This window comes from Phaseolus vulgaris, chromosome 5, assembly GCF_051622355.1.
Source record: "Phaseolus vulgaris cultivar YP4 chromosome 5, ASM5162235v1, whole genome shotgun sequence".
Lineage (NCBI taxonomy): Eukaryota > Viridiplantae > Streptophyta > Magnoliopsida > Fabales > Fabaceae > Phaseolus > Phaseolus vulgaris.
In genome coordinates this window covers 11,190,940-11,208,111 of record NC_143502.1, presented here as the reverse complement: position 1 = coordinate 11,208,111, position 17,172 = coordinate 11,190,940, and the positions used below count along the sequence as shown (strand labels likewise).

General features: G+C 32.3%; 2 protein-coding genes across 5 annotated transcripts; one reads left to right on the top strand and one right to left on the bottom strand.

Moving 5' to 3' along the window:
- The first annotated feature begins 482 nt into the window (after positions 1-482).
- LOC137835153 (sodium/calcium exchanger NCL) lies at positions 483-6,193 on the top strand. The gene is made up of 7 exons (XM_068643521.2): positions 483-1,111; positions 2,511-2,696; positions 3,487-3,668; positions 3,896-4,041; positions 4,160-4,436; positions 4,508-4,816; positions 5,744-6,193. Exons 1-7 carry the CDS (start codon positions 730-732, stop codon positions 5,990-5,992), a joined length of 1,731 nt encoding a protein of 576 aa, XP_068499622.1. The 5' UTR covers positions 483-729; the 3' UTR covers positions 5,993-6,193.
- A 3,470-nt stretch (positions 6,194-9,663) lies between these two features.
- LOC137835151 (uncharacterized) lies at positions 9,664-13,221 on the bottom strand. Of its 4 annotated transcripts, XR_016521158.1 has the most exons (7): positions 12,804-13,219; positions 11,933-12,637; positions 11,111-11,698; positions 10,831-11,030; positions 10,591-10,751; positions 10,344-10,512; positions 9,793-10,239 (listed from the first exon to the last, which is right to left on the bottom strand). XR_016521158.1 is itself a non-coding variant. In XM_068643518.2 (6 exons), exons 2-6 carry the CDS (start codon positions 12,545-12,547, stop codon positions 10,060-10,062), a joined length of 1,236 nt encoding a protein of 411 aa, XP_068499619.2. In that variant the 5' UTR covers positions 12,548-12,637; positions 12,804-13,180; the 3' UTR covers positions 9,664-10,059. The 4 variants fall into 4 exon arrangements, 2 of the variants coding, with proteins under 2 accessions (XP_068499619.2, XP_090158853.1); XM_068643518.2 differs by lacking the exon at positions 10,831-11,030 and having other exon boundaries at positions 9,664-10,239; positions 11,588-11,698; positions 12,804-13,180; XR_016521157.1 differs by lacking the exon at positions 10,831-11,030 and having other exon boundaries at positions 9,664-10,239; positions 11,933-13,221.
- Between the last annotated feature and the right edge of the window lie 3,951 nt (positions 13,222-17,172).

Sequence of the window (17,172 nt, the reverse complement as noted above, 5' to 3'; positions counted from 1 at the left end):
AAAAATGATTATGTAATGCTTAAGGTAGTAAGAGGATTAAAGATAATAATATATACATTAAATATGATTATATTCAATAAGATAATTTGTGCTTCGTTGTATTTGTAACTGCTTTTAACCATTAAATTAACCTTAAGATAGATATTATAAGTTATTATAATTAATAAATAATTATTCAACTATTATAATTCATTGAACTCTACGTTAACTTTTATAATAAATATTTATGATATTACAAATTTGATTATGGAATATTGATAGTCATTAGAGATAAATGTATTTCCAATTTTGTGACGGAGAGTTATAAATTATATAATTATAACATTACGTGTATATATATTAATTTGAAGTAATTAAAAAATAATTAAAATCTCAGTGTGACTTTTAGTTGAAGCATTAAAGCACTTCAAAATCAAGAATTAAATTACGATACTCACGAGAAACTTTCCTGTTATATATCTTTTCCTATATTCCCACAAACTGTGCGCGTACCTTACGTGTCTGCAATGAATGCATCTTCCGTACCCCAAATGTCAAATATATCTCTCTGCGACTTGTCCTTCCAAATTAGATATTTTTTGGATTAATAATTTGAAAGAAAGGGTTAACAGAGAGTAATATTTAATTTAAAATAAAAATAATAGATTGTGAAATTTGACGACTTATAATAGACACGTATATATGTAGTGATTTGGTCGTTAGTGAGGGTACATACCACCACCAATCACCATGCCTGCCTCTCTCACTTCCTACCGGTCCATCTTCCTCATCCTTTGGATCGTGATCCTGTGCGGTCACGCTCATGCTCGCTTCTTCTCCCGCGATCCGCTCTCTGATGGCGTCTCCAACAACAGCTGGGAGGGCCTCCTCCGCCTCCCCTCGGCAATCACGGTTGAGTCCTCCTGCGAGCAGACCTACGGCTTCCTACCGTGCACCACCACCGTCTTAGGTAACCTCTTCCTCATCCTCATCTATGGTTTCCTCATGTTCAAGGCCGCCACGTTCCTCTCCGGCGGCAGCGAGCTCCTGCTCGAGATCTTGGGCCCCGGCATTGTTGGCGGCCTCTTCCTCCCCATCCTCGGTGCACTTCCCGATGCCATGCTCATCCTCGGTAACTAACTCTCACTCTCTATTTTCTTTTTAACCACGCCAAAACTTGGATTCAATACTTACTCTACGGCTTGCTCTCTGATTAGAATTTTAGTTATATACCGGAATCTGTTAAATACAACTTACATCAAAAAGTTGGTAGAATATGTAGATGTGAGACTTCGATTTTGATTGAATAACTTTCCTCAATAACTTTTCGCTTTTTAGTGATAGTGAAAATTCAGTGGTTTGAGCCTTTTTTTTTACTTTATGTTGCTGGAATGTTTGTCTTAGCTTGTAGTGCTGGATGAGATTCTACGGATTGAGATTTTGTTGGTGAAGTAGCGAGAGATGTGTGGTGTAGACTGTGGTGTGCTTGGTTAGGCCTTGTTTGGATGATGGTATGGGTTGTTCTGATTCTCTTTGTTTAATTGGATTGTTGTTTGCTCAAGTGGTTCGCGTCGCTATTGTGAATTTACCTGCCTGTTTAAGGTTGTCCGCCACCTCACAAAAGGATCGGAAATACAGAGCCTTATTCTCTGCCCCCAAATATCTACTACCTTTTTTCTTTTTTCTATTTGTAGTTTTTTCTAATCGGCGAAGAGAATATTGTTTGAATTCTCATGATTATTCAGTTGGATCCTTTGTTGCAGTTTTTTTCCGGATTCTCCTTCCCAAAGCGCTTCCGCCTTTGCTCTTTGGGATATCTTTTTTTTTTTTAGATTCTTTTTGGTTGTGTTGAATTTTCAACCGCTTTGCTTTACTTTTGGTGCTTATTTTTCGCGGTGTGAACCCCTACATGATGGAATGCTTTTTGCTGCTGCCTTTTTTTTCCACTTCAATATAATTTCAATTTCTTTTTATGGTGTTTGGTAGAAGAATAAGCGTAGTTTTGAGCCTGGGTGTCCCATGGAAGAGCAGATGCATAATAAACTGTAAAAAAGTTCCATCTGTGCTTGAGAATCTGGGAGGAGTTAATCTTGACCATATAAATATATAGTATAGATGGTCAATGGTCAATATTGTTTTATTTAGATATAATTTTGACTATTCTTTTTTATTGTATAGTTAAGATTAACCACTCTCACCTCTCAGTACGAGCAATAGCTGATATGGGACGGATTTTGTAGAATTTCTAGATTTTCTGTTCAATTATTAACTGCCAAATGGAGGCCAAAATTGGATAATTTAGCTGATTCAGTATTATCTGACTAGTAGTGATTGCTTTGAGACATCTCTTATGCTTCCTTAATTATCAGAAGTTCACTGAACTTTAATCTTTTGTAATATATGTGCTTTGGATTTTTTTCCACTTCACTTGGAATTTCTTTGTCTCTCACACCTACTATCATTTATGGTTATGTAGTGCTGTTATTTAACCATTTTCCCCCTAATATATATTTCTTGTTTTTTTTTTCTAGTGTCTGGGCTTTCAGGTAGTAAAGAAACTGCTCAAAGTCAGGTATCTGTTGGAATGGGACTGCTAGCTGGGTCCACGGTGCTGCTTCTTACTATAATATGGGGGACCTGTGTAATTGTTGGCAAGTGTGACATCGAGGATTCAATTGCTATAGATTCACAAGACACTAGGGGATTTAGTTTAACTGGTATGCCATTTGAAACGGTTCATTATTTATTTTTAAAATCAAGTTACGTCAACCAACTTCCTCTTTCCCAAAGCATGAAGATTCTGGTGTTTCCTCTCTTTTCTTGTCATTCAATTCAAGCAATCAACCTTCTGGAGTTTCCCTTTTAAACATTTTCTATGTTTTTTATGTCAACGTAAGCTGATTGTTGATTTCTTAACTAATGATATTTTTTAAAAGTGTCATGGGCTGACTATCACAAAAGCTTTGGCTTTAGCATGTGTAACATCTTTTAGCATGCCCTCTCGTACAGTGTCTCTTTAGGCTTGAACAGTGAACAGCCCATATGGCCAACTACTTTTTGCTTAATTTCAACATTTTATTGTTTAGAAGAATGATTGTTACCTCTTGGTCATAAATATTCTGATACAATATCATGAGGGCTTAAGTTTAAAATGAAGACAGATGAATGATTTTATGCTGTTCTAACATCACTAACAAGAAGTAATAATTGAGATATGGTTCACTTGGTGATTCATGCGAGTATCTTTCTTCAATCCTAATTGTGGATCAAGGATTATATAATGCATTCAAACTACTGAATGTGTGCATTGATTATTATTGTTGTAACATGAGTTTGAGACTTTAAGAAGAGGGCTGGTTAAAGATATATTCTGAATTTGTGATTCTCCATTTTCTTATTTATTTCTAAACCATGATGATCGTATACATGAAGCTGAGCTGTACTGCTTAAGTGTTTGGAATGTTTGATTCATTTGGATCGTTAATCTTCTAAAATCTCCATGTGCAGGTTCTGGTGTTAGTACTGATATCTGGACAAGTTATTCAGCACGGATTATGGTTATATCTGTCCTTCCATTTGTGATCGTTCAATTACCACAAATTCTTAATTCAACATCAGGAAGGCACTTGGCTGTTTTGATAGCCCTCATTGTGTCACTCGGTTTATTGGTTGCTTATTGTCTTTACCAGGTAATTTTCTTTCACAGTGCACTTGTGTTTCTTGTTATATTTCTTTTTTTCATCAAGCAGCACAATTTTGATATAACTCTGGATGATACGCAATATTGTTTTTGTTGGATGTGATCCTATAGCTAGCACTTTCAGTAACTGTATACTGGATGAATATGTGACCTATTTTAAACCTGGCCATTGTTTTTGCATCTTATAGAAATTAAGAAAAAGAAAAAATGGTGCAGATTTTCCAGCCCTGGATACAAAGGAGGAAACTTGAATATATTAAACACAAGCATGTTATACTAGGATTTTTAACACATTTGAAGAAACGTGCGTTGGGAAGGCTGCTGAATGATAATGGTGAACCTGATAAAGAAGTCATTAGAAAGTAAGGCTATCTCCTTTTTGCTTTGACTTAAAAGTATGTTACTTTTAAAGAAGTTTCTTGCATTTCTCAAATTCTCATGCTTTTTGTTGTCAATGACTTCTTAATGGAATATGTGTAGATTGTTTACAACCATTGATGAAAATCAAGATGGCAGTCTTACTCATAATGAATTGAGAGCACTGGTTATTGGAATTCAGTTTGAGGAGATTGACCTGGATCATGATGATGCCGTAACAAGGATCATGAATGATTTTGACACTTCTGGCAATGCACTTGTTGATGAAGAAGAATTTGTTAATGGTGTGTGTAGATGGCTTCAAAGGGCCCAGCGTGCTCGAGTTGCATCTGGTGATGCTGGTCCACACACAATGAAGTTTTTAAGTGATTTTCACACAGTAAGTTATGCAATCCTCAACATCACAAATTTTATTTTGGTGCTTAAGACTGACAGGTGTTTCGTGCACAGGAAACAAAAAGGGAACATGATTTGCTGGATGTGGGAGATCAGAGTAATGAAGAGGTTGAGGGCATTGAGAATTCTAAATGGATATCCATCAAAGCAGTTCTGTTTCTGCTACTGGGTTCTATTATTGCAGCTGCATTTGCTGATCCCCTGGTTGATGCAGTGGATAACTTTTCTGAGGCTACAAGTATTCCTGCTTTCTTCATTTCCTTCATTTTTCTGCCTTTAGCAACCAATTCAAGTGAAGCAGTGTCGGCAATAATTTTTGCTAGTCGTGATAAGAGGCAAACTGCCTCATTAACTTTTTCCGAGGTTTGTTTTCTTGTTTCATACTCTTTCTCTTTCAGGCATTAGTATGCAATTGTTGAGTATGACCTATAAACTATAAAGCATTTGAACAATATCTTTTCACTCAATTATGCAATTTGCCGCATGATCTTGTTCATTCAGGACTTAGCTAAACAAAATGGGTGAATTACTGACTATGACTTATTCAGGATGATATTTTACGGTTAATGTATTCAGTTCTCTTTATAGTTAATTTATTTTGTGGTTATTCAAATAGAAAAAGTCCTTTCGTGGTTGGAGTTTTGGATAAATATGATGCTGAATGGGGTCCCTTTCACGTTCTTGTTTCCAAAACATTAATATACTTTTTAATTGAAAAAATATTTTTGGAGGGGACAAGGCGCAGAAGATAATAGAAAGAGGAGTTTATGTTCAGAATGTATCTAAAGTTGCACCTTCCTGTGGCCTCATCGATTCCTACTTTGCAAATTGCAATAGTCTTGAAATTCTGGGGTTGGAGAAATTGGAATTTCGCAAGTCTTAAATTATACTGTTAGCTTTTTGAATAACTGATGTGAGATGATCATAATGGTGACTCTACTTGTTGGCATCATCACTATTGTTGTGTTTTTTCATGGCTACTAGTATATTTTCTTACTAATTAATTTAATGATTGCTGCTTGCCTTGACTTTTCAAGTCACTTATATCACTTTGGGAGTAAAGTATTGAGGCAATGATTGCAACCGTAGTACTAGCAGGTTTTTGTAACCTAGGGGTTTGGTTCTGAACTTAAGGTCGTGTTTTGGATTTCTTGGGTAATGGTGTTAATCCATGCATACTTTTCTTTCAACGATATACATGACTAAGGCTGGCTGATTTATAAGCTTTACCAATTACTATAATTTATTTCCTTCAGGTAATTTAAAACATGATTTCTACTGTTTTTACAGATATATGGTGCAGTGACAATGAATAATGTGCTTTGTCTATCAGTCTTCTTGGCCTTGGTTTATGCGAGGGGATTGACATGGGACTTCTCTTCAGAAGTGTTGGTTATTTTGGTCGTTTGCATTTTGTTGGGTGTCTTTGCCAGCTTCCGCACCGTCTTCCCTCTATGGACATCTATACTGGCTATCCTACTTTACCCCTTCTCCCTGGCATTGGTGTATGTTCTTGATTATGTATTTGGTTGGTCGTAGACCAAATAGTGTTTCGTATGTTAGTGCCTTTCATGGCTCTTACCCTTTTGGGTGTGTATGATTTTTATAGTTCTTTGTCTATGACTATGTTGTTGGTGACTTCCATTGCTGGTGTGGATTTGACATCGAATTTGTGGCTACAGTTTTGATTAATCCGTGCAATTAGACAAAATATAGCACGAATAAAAATTATAGAGTGAAGCCACCGTGTCTGATTGTTTTGATTTCTCATCATTCAGAAACATAACGTTGGGGTAGTTCACGCATTAGTTACTAGGTTGAGCTCAAGCTATGACTAGACATGGAGTTCGAACTTTTAGTAATTGAGTTTGGGGTTTGTTAGATATAACCCGGGTGGAGTTTGGACTATTACTAATCGAGTTCGGGATTCTTTAGATATAATTTTACACATACCAAGTTGGTCGTTTAAAATTTTCTTGGGGTAGTATTTTATGTTGTTATATAGTTTCGTTTTAGTATATTATATTATACTCATGGATTTCCTTGTTATATAGTTGATCTCTTACACTTTATACTTTGTCATTGGTTGATCACTTATACTTTGTCAAGAGAGAAAACTCTATAATGCTCATAGAGATAGCTTGCTGCATAGCTAAAAGCTTTTACCTACCTAAATTTTTCGAGAGCAATTTGTTATGCTTTTTTATAATTCAACGCACAGTTCTTAGTATTTTTTTTAGAGTATTTTATGTTTTTTCAATAAAGTGACACACAACTCTTTAGTGCTTTCCCAAGAGCATTTAATCATTTATGGTTTTTCTATAATTTGGTGCATAACTCTTAGTGCTTTCATGAGAACATTTTTTTATATAACTTGTTGCATGGCTCTTAATGTTTCACTAAGTATTTTTGCTTTTGATTTTGATATAACTCGGTACACAATTGTTAATATTTAACTGAGAACATTTCTGCTTTTAAATTTGGTATAACTTAGAACATGATTGTTGATGTTACACTGATAACATTTTTGCTTGGATATTGCTTGCTGTTAAACTATTATTGCTTAAACGAGAAAACTTTTGTTTTTAAACTTTTATATAACTTCACTCATAATTGTTTATAACATTTCTTCATTTCTTCTTTTGATTTTTTACAGAACACAATGCATAATTGTTAATGCTTCCCTGAGAACATTTATACTTTTGATTTTTTTTATGCAACTTAACACATAACTTTTAATGTTTTACTTATAGCATTTTTTATTTTCATTTCTATATAGTTTGAAACATACATCTAATATTTTACTTAAAATATTTTTGTATTTATTTTTTGTGTAACTCAAGGTATAATTATTAGTGTTTCACCAAAAACATTTAGTTTAATTGTTCAAGGTGCAGAGATGTTGAAGGTGTGAGAACAGGGCTGAAGATGCTCAAGATGTCATTACTAGAAAAAACACCTTCTACTTAAATTATTTTCAAAGTTTTACTTTGGTTGTATGATTAAGGTAGATGCAATGGATGTTGAAAGTAGTAGAGATTTTCCATTTGTTGGCAAGTGATGTAGAAAGTGAACATACATTTGGTCGTTCTAAAACTAATGTTGTGTGCCCGACATTTGGTGGGAGATGGAGTTCATAAGCCATTATCCGATGCATTGAAGGGGCCGAGTAGTTAGAGGCAAGTTTCCAGGAAGTTTGATGTTTGACCGTTTGCTGACAATAGAGGTGAAGATAAAGTCAAACCTAATCGCTAAAGTTGAAGTGGTGGTTGATAAGCATTCATTGGATGATGCAACAAAGATTGTTTTTAAGATTAGCATCTACCGGAAATGAATTCGGAACTGTCTTGACGAGTACTCGATGTTTTAGGAAATTAACTTTCAGTTGATTTTTAAAAAAAGGGAAGATCTACTTGAAAAAGACTCTTTTATGCTTAAGGTAGGAGGAATACAAAAATGATAATAAAGTGTTTAACATTATAAGAGTTAAGAATATAGAATAAGATAATAAGATAAATTGTACTTTCTAAAGGGTAAGGTCTTTATATATCTCTCTTAGGTGGGGACTTTTAAATTGATTATATGTTTTACAAGTCATTCATTAGTAAAGATTATCATATTATTCATAATTGTTATTGATGACAACGAATGTTGGATTAAAAATTTATATAGTCATCCATCCGAATTCTTTGATATTTATGACTTATTATAGCAGATAATTACAAATGTTTTTAGTGGTCTAGGGTTTACAAAAGCAATGAAGATGGAAGATGTTAGAATGGTGGTGGAGATAAACAACTCTAGAGAGCATGAAAGTGGAGAAGTGTCAATGACATAATGGTACTAGAGAACATGAAAGTGGGGAAGTGTCAATGACATAATCGTAAGCAGTATTGTAACATCATTTTTGTGGTGAAGGATATTGATCAAACACTAGAAAAAGTGAGAAATTGAGTGATATTAATCGTCACAAATTATTCTTATAATATCATATTTAAGTTATTCAGAACTCCATGAAATTCTCACATTCAAAAAAAATAATTTTCTTTTATATGCATGAGAAGAATACTGATTCATTTTATAGTTTTTTTTTATCTTCCAATATGAAAATTCAATCTCTTAATTAAAAAAATTACAACAAAAATCCAAAATTATATTAATCCCTCACGTGATATCACCAAGATTACAAAATTTGCTTATTTTATTAGACGATAAAAAAAATGATCCATATAATGTGTCGATTGGAGGTGAAAAGGTGGGTTATAAAATCCATAAAAAAATATCCTCGTACTTGTGCTAGAACGGAAGTGGTTGCTGTGACCCTTTTAATTTTGTTGGGAAGTATTTGTTGTGTGGGAGAGGAAGCGTTGTTTGATAAAGTTTTTTTTAATCAGCATTGTTTGATAAAGTTGTTCACATCTTTCATCCAACTCGACCAATAAAAAGATGTAGATGCATTGGAAGAACTGGAAAAGGTTTCTTTCACTAGTTTTTTTTTTCTCACTTTTATTTTGCAAACCCATCTAATAATAAAATATTATATTTTTTAATAAAAATTAATATAAACAAAATTTTAAAATAAAATAATAATAAATTTGATTGTTAATGTGACCTAAAAATGTTAATATATTAAGAACACTTAATATTTGATCATTAAGAAGGATTGTAAAATATAAACCATGAGATGGTCAACTTTTTTGCCTGAACTTTCTTCCAATATAAAAGTTGTTTACATATTCATTGATCCAATATTTCAGATACTTTTAAGTGAAATGTTTTACAAAAACACTTTCCTTAATTCTGGCTCTAAATTTCATTCAAAACATGGGAGTTCATTTCATTATTCAATTAGATAGATAATAATCCTATAAACATCCCTTCCTCCTAAGTCAATATCTATTAATTAGATCATTAATGTACAGCCATTATTTTACTCAATAAAATACCTACGAATATGAAAACTCGGTTTAAGATGATTTTAAAATAACTAATTAACTAGTTTTTGAGTATGATATTTAAAAGGTTGTTGTTGGAATAAATTTTAGTTACCTCCACCAGAGTTCTGAAACAGGTCCTAAAATATTTATTTACAAGAATTAATAATGTGAATACTTTTTTCTTTTTTAAATCTTTGTAAAGATACATCACACAAGATCTAACGTACATGAATTCGTTTTTCACAATTTTGTTATCACAATGCACATCAAATCTCTCCACAACCCACATGCACAAAGTTTGTTACCACTCCAATTCCTGACTCATCCAACCAGGGCACTGTAATAAGCAAGAAAGGAATCACTAAAAAAAAGAAAAACAAACAAACAAATGCATAGCCTCAATTCTCAAAGGCATGCTACTAGAGTTTGGCTTCATCAAAGCACTTAGGTATTGCTACTCAAAACAAACAAATCAACATCTCTTTTTTTTTTTTTTTCTTTTTCCACTCTTACTTCTCACATGGCCAAAATTTCTAGTCCTTTTCATACTCATCCCTACATGTGCATATTTAGGAATATCTACCACTAGTAACACTAAACTAGAAGAATAAAGACAAAAGATGAGAATGCAAGTTTTATAGTGAGGAAAAACTAGCCTAGAAGTTCTATTCATAGTTTCAAATTAAGATCAACATTTTCTCCCACTTCATGACCATTCTGAATCCTGGCTGCTGTATGTCCAATTTGCTCCTCCTTTGGTTCTGGATGGAAGAAGCCATACAGTGGTTGCTTTTGTTGATTGAACAGCCTGTACACTGGTGGGGCAGGGATTTGTTCTTCTACATTTCCCTTTACAAAATGAAATATAAGAATGAATCATGAATATACAAAAATGGGGGGAAATGGCTAATGAGTTTGCCCAAACTGGACAGAAACTCAAAATCAGAACATACCTGGTTTTGAAATGCTAAGAGAGTTGAAGATGGCATGGACTTTGAAGGTGGATAAGAAGTAGGAGATGGAGGAGCCAATGTGAGAAAATCTCCATTGAAATTCTCATTCTCTTCACTTCTTTTCTTTGTGTTTGGCTTAGAGTTGGATGCTGAAGTGAATGTGACTTCTCTGCAGATGGTGCAGAAACACATGGTATGAGCAGACAAGAACTACAACATAAGGGTCAAAAGGTTAAACTGAAACTACCTGGAAGTTGAATTGCCAGCCTCAAAGTTAAATTCGCTTCCATTACCGCAGGAAGTTTTTACATTTGTTCTTGTTTCAGCAAAGGGGGGCAAATTATAATTGAAAGAAGGGGCATTGGGAACATTCAAGGAGAAAGGGTATGACCTTTTTGTTCCAACTGTCTGCATAAGTTTCAAACACTTATATCAAATCTCATAAACTAAAAATATTCTAAGGAAAATCTCTTCCATCAAAACGTACCAGTTTATACAAAACAAGTTGAGAAATTCAGGCACATAGAAGAGGAAATTATTACTAGCAGTATAAAGGGTAATTCATACACTTTTCCCTTCCATCTCCTTTCCCACCTCATTTTTCTATCTCTTCCCTTCTAATTATATTGCATTACATCTTCTATTTTTCCAATTTCTTTCTTTCACTCTCTTCCGTAGACCAATCCACTACATTCAACAATTTTCTATTGTAAAACACATTCTTCATATTTAATAACTGAATTATGATTATAGTGCTATGAACCAACCTCCACCTTGCTAAGGGTCCAATGAATCTTCCTGAAGCCATGTACAATGACCAAATAAAGGCTCAATTTACTTGGACATTCTGGGAGCTGAGTTATAACCCTAATGATTTTTTCTCTAACACACTCCTACATGAGTCCACAACCACAACAACTCTGTCAGCAATGACACCTTTCTCGCAAGAATTTCAGAAGCATTAAGGTGTTAGAAGCTGCAAGTTGATGATATCTGCAGATCCAGCCTCGCCTGATCCATTTCATTAGATGTCTATAAATTGCATAACCCACCTGCATTCATGTGTCCTTGCAAGGGACCATCACCATTGGATCATCCATGTGCAGCCACCACAGAAGATACCACATTCAATGACTGACTTCGACAAAGCTTTTCCAGCATCTCATCGATAACATATATATATATAGTAGATACCAAACTGAAATATTCACATAAATTACTTTAAGAGCACAAATTGCACATACCTTATCTGTTGGTCTCATAGGCACACTACTGTCGTTAACGTTTTGGTTTGAAGGGGGCTCTATTGTGAAATGAGGCATAGATGTTGATGAAGTTCCTGATGAGACATTCACCTACATGTGTATATCAATCCTTTTTCATTACAAGGGCAGAGAATGTGATGAATAGATGACAAAATGAAAAGCACATCATGTAAATTAAAAAAGAAAGACACTCACCTATACATGTTCACTAAACCAACCAATCCTTTTATTCAATTGGAAGAGAATGTGACGAATATATGGAAAATAAAACTCCCATCATACAAATTAAAAAGAGAGAGATCAAACTAAAACAAATTGTCTTACCACTGATGAAGAAGATTGATGTTGATATTGTGGTGTTCTCTGTGCCAAATTGGGCATAGGCCAAACGGAGTTGGATTCAAAAGGCAAACTTAGTAGAATTGGCAATCCTGAGTCATCCACTCCAAATTTGTTCTTCTCAGAATCAAATTGATAGGAACTCCACCACTTGGGAACATTCTCGTGTCCAGGAACAACAGGCCAACCAGTCCCAAAGCCACCACTGTTTGCCAATGGAACATTGCTAGGCACTTTATCATCAATGGGTTGTGGTTGTTGTTGCTGCTGCTGTTGTTGCAATGACAAACGGGACCTAAATTCAGATGGTTGCTCACAAGTTAAAAGAGTTGTAGAATGGGATTGGTTGGAGTCATGAAAATTCTTAAGTGGGAGAGGCAGATAGGATGGTTTGGTTGATGATAATGCAGTTGAAGATGGTGAAAGTGGAGGTGCATCTCTCTTTTGCTGTTCTTCTAGTCTTATCTTTTCAAGCTGTGCCACACCAAGTCCCCTTTGAGGCACCTTTTTCTGCTTTGACTTCTTAGAAGATCTTCCAAGGCCCCCCATGCCTATACCTTCTCTCTGATCTTCCTGAGGCATTGCTGTATCATCTTCCATTTAATCCAAATATATCTAATCCAAAGTATATGAGCACAAGCAGTATCTCCCAATTATGGCTTCAATCTTGCAATACCACTGTCTCCAAGACTAAATTTTTAAGCAAAACCAGGATACCCATATCAAGATTCAAGATTCAAGATTCAAGATTCAAGATTCAAGATTCAAGAGAGACAGAGAGAGTAAAATGTTTGATAATTGGTATCTAAACCCCATCACTATGATCTGAAAGGCAAATCTACAAGTAGAAGATTACCTAAAAATTTGTGGAACAAACCCAAAAGGCAAGGCAAATATTCAGCAAAGACCGAAGATGATGAGAGAGAAGGAATCTTAAAGATCACGGATTTTTCTGAGTTGAAGTTGCTGGTTTGAGATTTATAGGAAGTAACTGAACCCGAAAAGAAAAAGGCTATATTTTTTGAAAATTGAAAGCATGGGAATCTAGAGTAACCATGAATCATAATATTGAATCACACATTTATCTGCCAAATCCTCGCTCTTCTAGTCTACCCTCCTTATTTTGTTCCTAGACCGACTCTCACGATCAATTTTCGAGTCTCTCTGTCTCAACAAAACACAAACTTGTACTCTAGTCATAGATCATGTTTCTCTCTCCAAATTATGTTTTTCAGTTCTAAAAGTAGTTAAGAGACAAGTTTTGTAGAAACTTTTTCTTTCTTCCATTTCATTTCAATTTCAAGTACTGCACCTCTCACCCTTCCTTACCCTACTTTTCTTTTCTTCATTTTTATTTTTCATCAAAAATTAATTCCTATCATCACTTCTCACATGATTAATCTATATCCATTTTCTTTTATTAATTATTATAGTTTTCTTTTCTTACTCATGTCATATTCACTTAATAACTTTAAGAGAATCTCCTATATAATAAATAATAAATATATTTTAACATTTTCTTCATATGCATTTATTTTTTCATTTAGTAGAAGATTAGTAAGAGAATTTTTAAGAACATACTTTTAATGTAGATTGCATGTATCTTCATTAATAAAGGGACAAATTCATTTAAGCTGTATATCATAAACAATAACATTGTGCATTGGAAACAACATAATTGTACATTTAAATTTTAAATTAAATGGGAACAATATTTGACGAGTTGGTTTAAATATTAATCATTTTTTAAGAAGTTGTAACATTATATTTTTTTAAATGAAAAAAAAAGTTAACTATTTTTTCTTTCTCCATTCTTTTACTTATTCATTTTTTATGATAAATATTTATTATGTTTTATATTTTAAACACATTAAATAAATTTATTTTAATTTAATATGTACTCCACTTTAATAAGCAAACAGCCATAAATAACCATTTCTCAACTCTTATTACTCTCTCTCTCTCTCACTCTCACCCTCACTCATACACATATATATTAAATAAGTATGAAACAAGTAGTTGTAAAGAGAAAAGAATGTGGATTTTGGATGAAACTTTCAAATGAGGAAGCATGCTATAGAGAAAAAAGAGAGAAGATTTTAAACAAATATTCAGTCTTTGTGTAATTACTTGTAAAATAAAGAAAAAAATATTAAATTTGATTTCAAACTAATTGGAACTTTTAATAGCATGTTCTCCATCTTCTTTGGAACACAAGAGGTCTATAGTAAGATAGTTTATTTTCATACATATCTCCTTAAAGAAGATTGGGTTGGATCTTTGGAAGCAAAAGTTTTAGGAAGAAAAAAAAATGGGAATAATATATATATATATATATATATATATATATATATATTATGCCACTTGCATTTTCATTGAGGGATTACATCAACATGATTCTTAATTTGGTGAAACACACGTAAGGCATGTGCATGCATGTTGAGTCTCGTAATGCTTTCGATCCACCAAATCATAGAGAACAAAATTATCATAACCATTTCTTTTGTTTCACACCAAATCACATGCAATTTTATAACAAAATTTTGCTCCAAGTTTTCTTTTGCGTTTGAGTCACTAATTTATGAAGAATAAGGCATGGGAAAAACAAAATCTTGGCTTCATATAAACGTGGTTTCCTTTTTAAAATGTTCTTTAATTTAAATTAACTTATACGAGATAAAGATAGTAGGAAAAAGTATTAATATTATAAATTTTTATTTCATTAACTTAATGACATTAAAAGTAAATAGTATCCATTTTGGTTCAAATCATGTTTCTAGATTATCACCTATAACGTCATGAATTTTCTATTTTTATACTTGAATCAATTACAAATGAGTAATTTTTATTTTATCTATGTTTCTAGATTTCTCAGATAAATGGTGATAAAAACGATTTTCTGAGATTACAGATGAGATAATTTAGTTTCTAAAAATTTCAACAAAGATATAAAATGATTACACAGTGTTACATAAATTGAGAAGAAGATAAATGGTGTTCAGACTAACTTGAAGAATCCAATTCAAAGTTCCATGGGCCATTCTGCTTAATGTATCATCACATAAATCAGATTATTAAATCATGAAATAAGAGAAAATTATAGAAATGAAAATTGGTTGATTCAAATGGGTGTTTCTGAGTATGCACTTTAGATAAGGGTGACCAATGGGTTGTCTTAATTTCTTAATTTTAGAAAACTTTAGATCCCATAATGCATTGGAAAGAAAACCAAAATTGTGCAGAAAACAAATTAAGTAAGAAGGTGAGAAGTCACACATATATATACATCATATCTCATAAGCTGGTAGTTTCAAAATCTGCTTAAATCTCCATGTCATGCTGATGAGGAAAGCTATTTCAACTCAACCTTTATATTGGGGACCCACTTTTGTCCATATTCAACCACATCAATTTCACCTCTAGGACAACAAAATTAATGAAAACATAACATAAAGTTCATATCTCATACAAGGTTACCCATTCATTTTTTAAATCCTATATACACTTTCATTTGGAGTTAAAAGAATAACTTTTTTTAGATACTATAATTCTTTAGAAATGGATTTATTTTGATAGATTTTCTTCCTTAACTATATTTTTGGTTTCCCATAAATTATTAGATTTTTGTTCTGGATACCAAATAATTTTCTAATAAAAAAGTTTATTTTGATTTTGGTAAAAGTGGCTTTTTTACAACCATGTTATTGCTGTTTATTGATTTTTTTTTATGACTAATATCTAGGTATTTTCTTACCTAAATCCGGTTTAGAGACAAATCTAGTGTAATAAAGTGCTTCAGGGACAAAAAAAAAATTATTAGAGGCGAAAAGGTTAATATATTAGAGACCAAAAATAAAATCTGATAATTTACCAATGACTAAAGATCTATTTAACCCATTTTGTATATTAATACACAGTGGATTAGAGATCAAAATTTTAATCATATATTTCTATCCAGTATTTTACATAACAGAGGACACTAAAACCAAGAAAGAAAAAGGATGTTTTGATGTTTATATATCTTATTTAAATTAGAGAGTGAATTTGAGTGATTTGTAAGGTAAATAAAGTAGACAGAGAAAATTTATTAAAGTTCGTGAATGGTTTTATAAATATAATAAATTTTAAAAAAATTATGAAATAATCTAATATAAAAAATTTAGAAATATAAATTATAATTAAAATAAATTAAAATAAAAAATAATATTAAATATTAATAAAAATACACATTAATAATTAAAATTAAAATTTAGGTTGTTAAAATATGAATTTCCAAAATCAAGTTGATTAAGTGAAGAGATTGTGTGATGAACAAAGAGAGGCAAGATTTTGTCTTGTATGTGAGGAACTTAAGATTTTGTTGGATAGAAAATATATATACTATGATCAGATTCTTTGTTGTCTTAACGTTCACGTAAGAGAGCTATGTTTGGTTGATTTTTACACCTACCATATATTTCACCTTACTTCAAACTTAGATATTTGATGCAATATATAGCCATTTCATTTTAAACCTTCCACTTGTGATCGTAATTTTATAATGAAATATAAAAGGCAGAAAGGTTAAAGGCACACGCATAAATTGCAACCCAAGTGTTTGCCCTAAAACCCTATTCAACTCATTAAAAGGAAGATTCAAAGACAAAAAAAAAAATGTACAAGTTATTAGAAAACCTATTTTAGCATATAATAAAGAGTAACTATGAAAAATCAATTTTAGTTTGAGGATTCTTTTCCCCCAAATTTCTTCAACTTTACAATATGTATAGGAAAAGTAGCAAGAGATGCATGTAATTAATAATATTCAATTGCGGTAAAAAAAATTATAGATCTTAAAGAAAAAGGGTTTTCATGAAAAAAAACTCATTTAATTGATCGATTTAATATATATATATATATATATATATATATATTAATATATATTCATAAAAGATATTCATGTTTAGAAAAATGATAAATAGTAATTGAATTTAGGTATACAAAACTAGATTTATTATTGGTGATTGGTTCTTTTTAAAATTAATGACCAATATAGCAACACATTTTTAGTCACAACAAATAGTGCCTAAATTAGTACTCATAAATTTAATTATTTTATTTTATTAATTTAATCAAATATTAATAATTTTTTCTTTTTTAATTTTTATTCTCCCAATTTTTGAGGCATTCTTACTCATCATATTCCGTTTTCTCATTTTTACAAAGTTAATGTTCCTTTTTTCTCT

Bases quoted from the DNA above. Each gene is read 5' to 3' on its own strand.
- LOC137835153 (XM_068643521.2), top strand. From the start codon at position 730: ATGCCTGCCTCTCTCACTTCCTACCGGTCCATCTTCCTCATCCTTTGG. The intron at 1,112-2,510 runs GTAACTAACTCT...TTTTTTTTCTAG, and splicing joins CGATGCCATGCTCATCCTCG to TGTCTGGGCTTTCAGGTAGT. The intron at 3,669-3,895 runs GTAATTTTCTTT...AAAATGGTGCAG, and splicing joins TTGCTTATTGTCTTTACCAG to ATTTTCCAGCCCTGGATACA.
- LOC137835151 (XM_090302727.1), bottom strand. From the start codon at position 12,547: ATGGAAGATGATACAGCAATGCCTCAGGAAGATCAGAGAGAAGGTATA. The intron at 11,699-11,932 runs GTAAGACAATTT...ATACACATGTAG, and splicing joins ATCAATCTTCTTCATCAGTG to GTGAATGTCTCATCAGGAAC. The intron at 10,513-10,590 runs GTAGTTTCAGTT...CACCATCTGCAG, and splicing joins GCTGGCAATTCAACTTCCAG to AGAAGTCACATTCACTTCAG.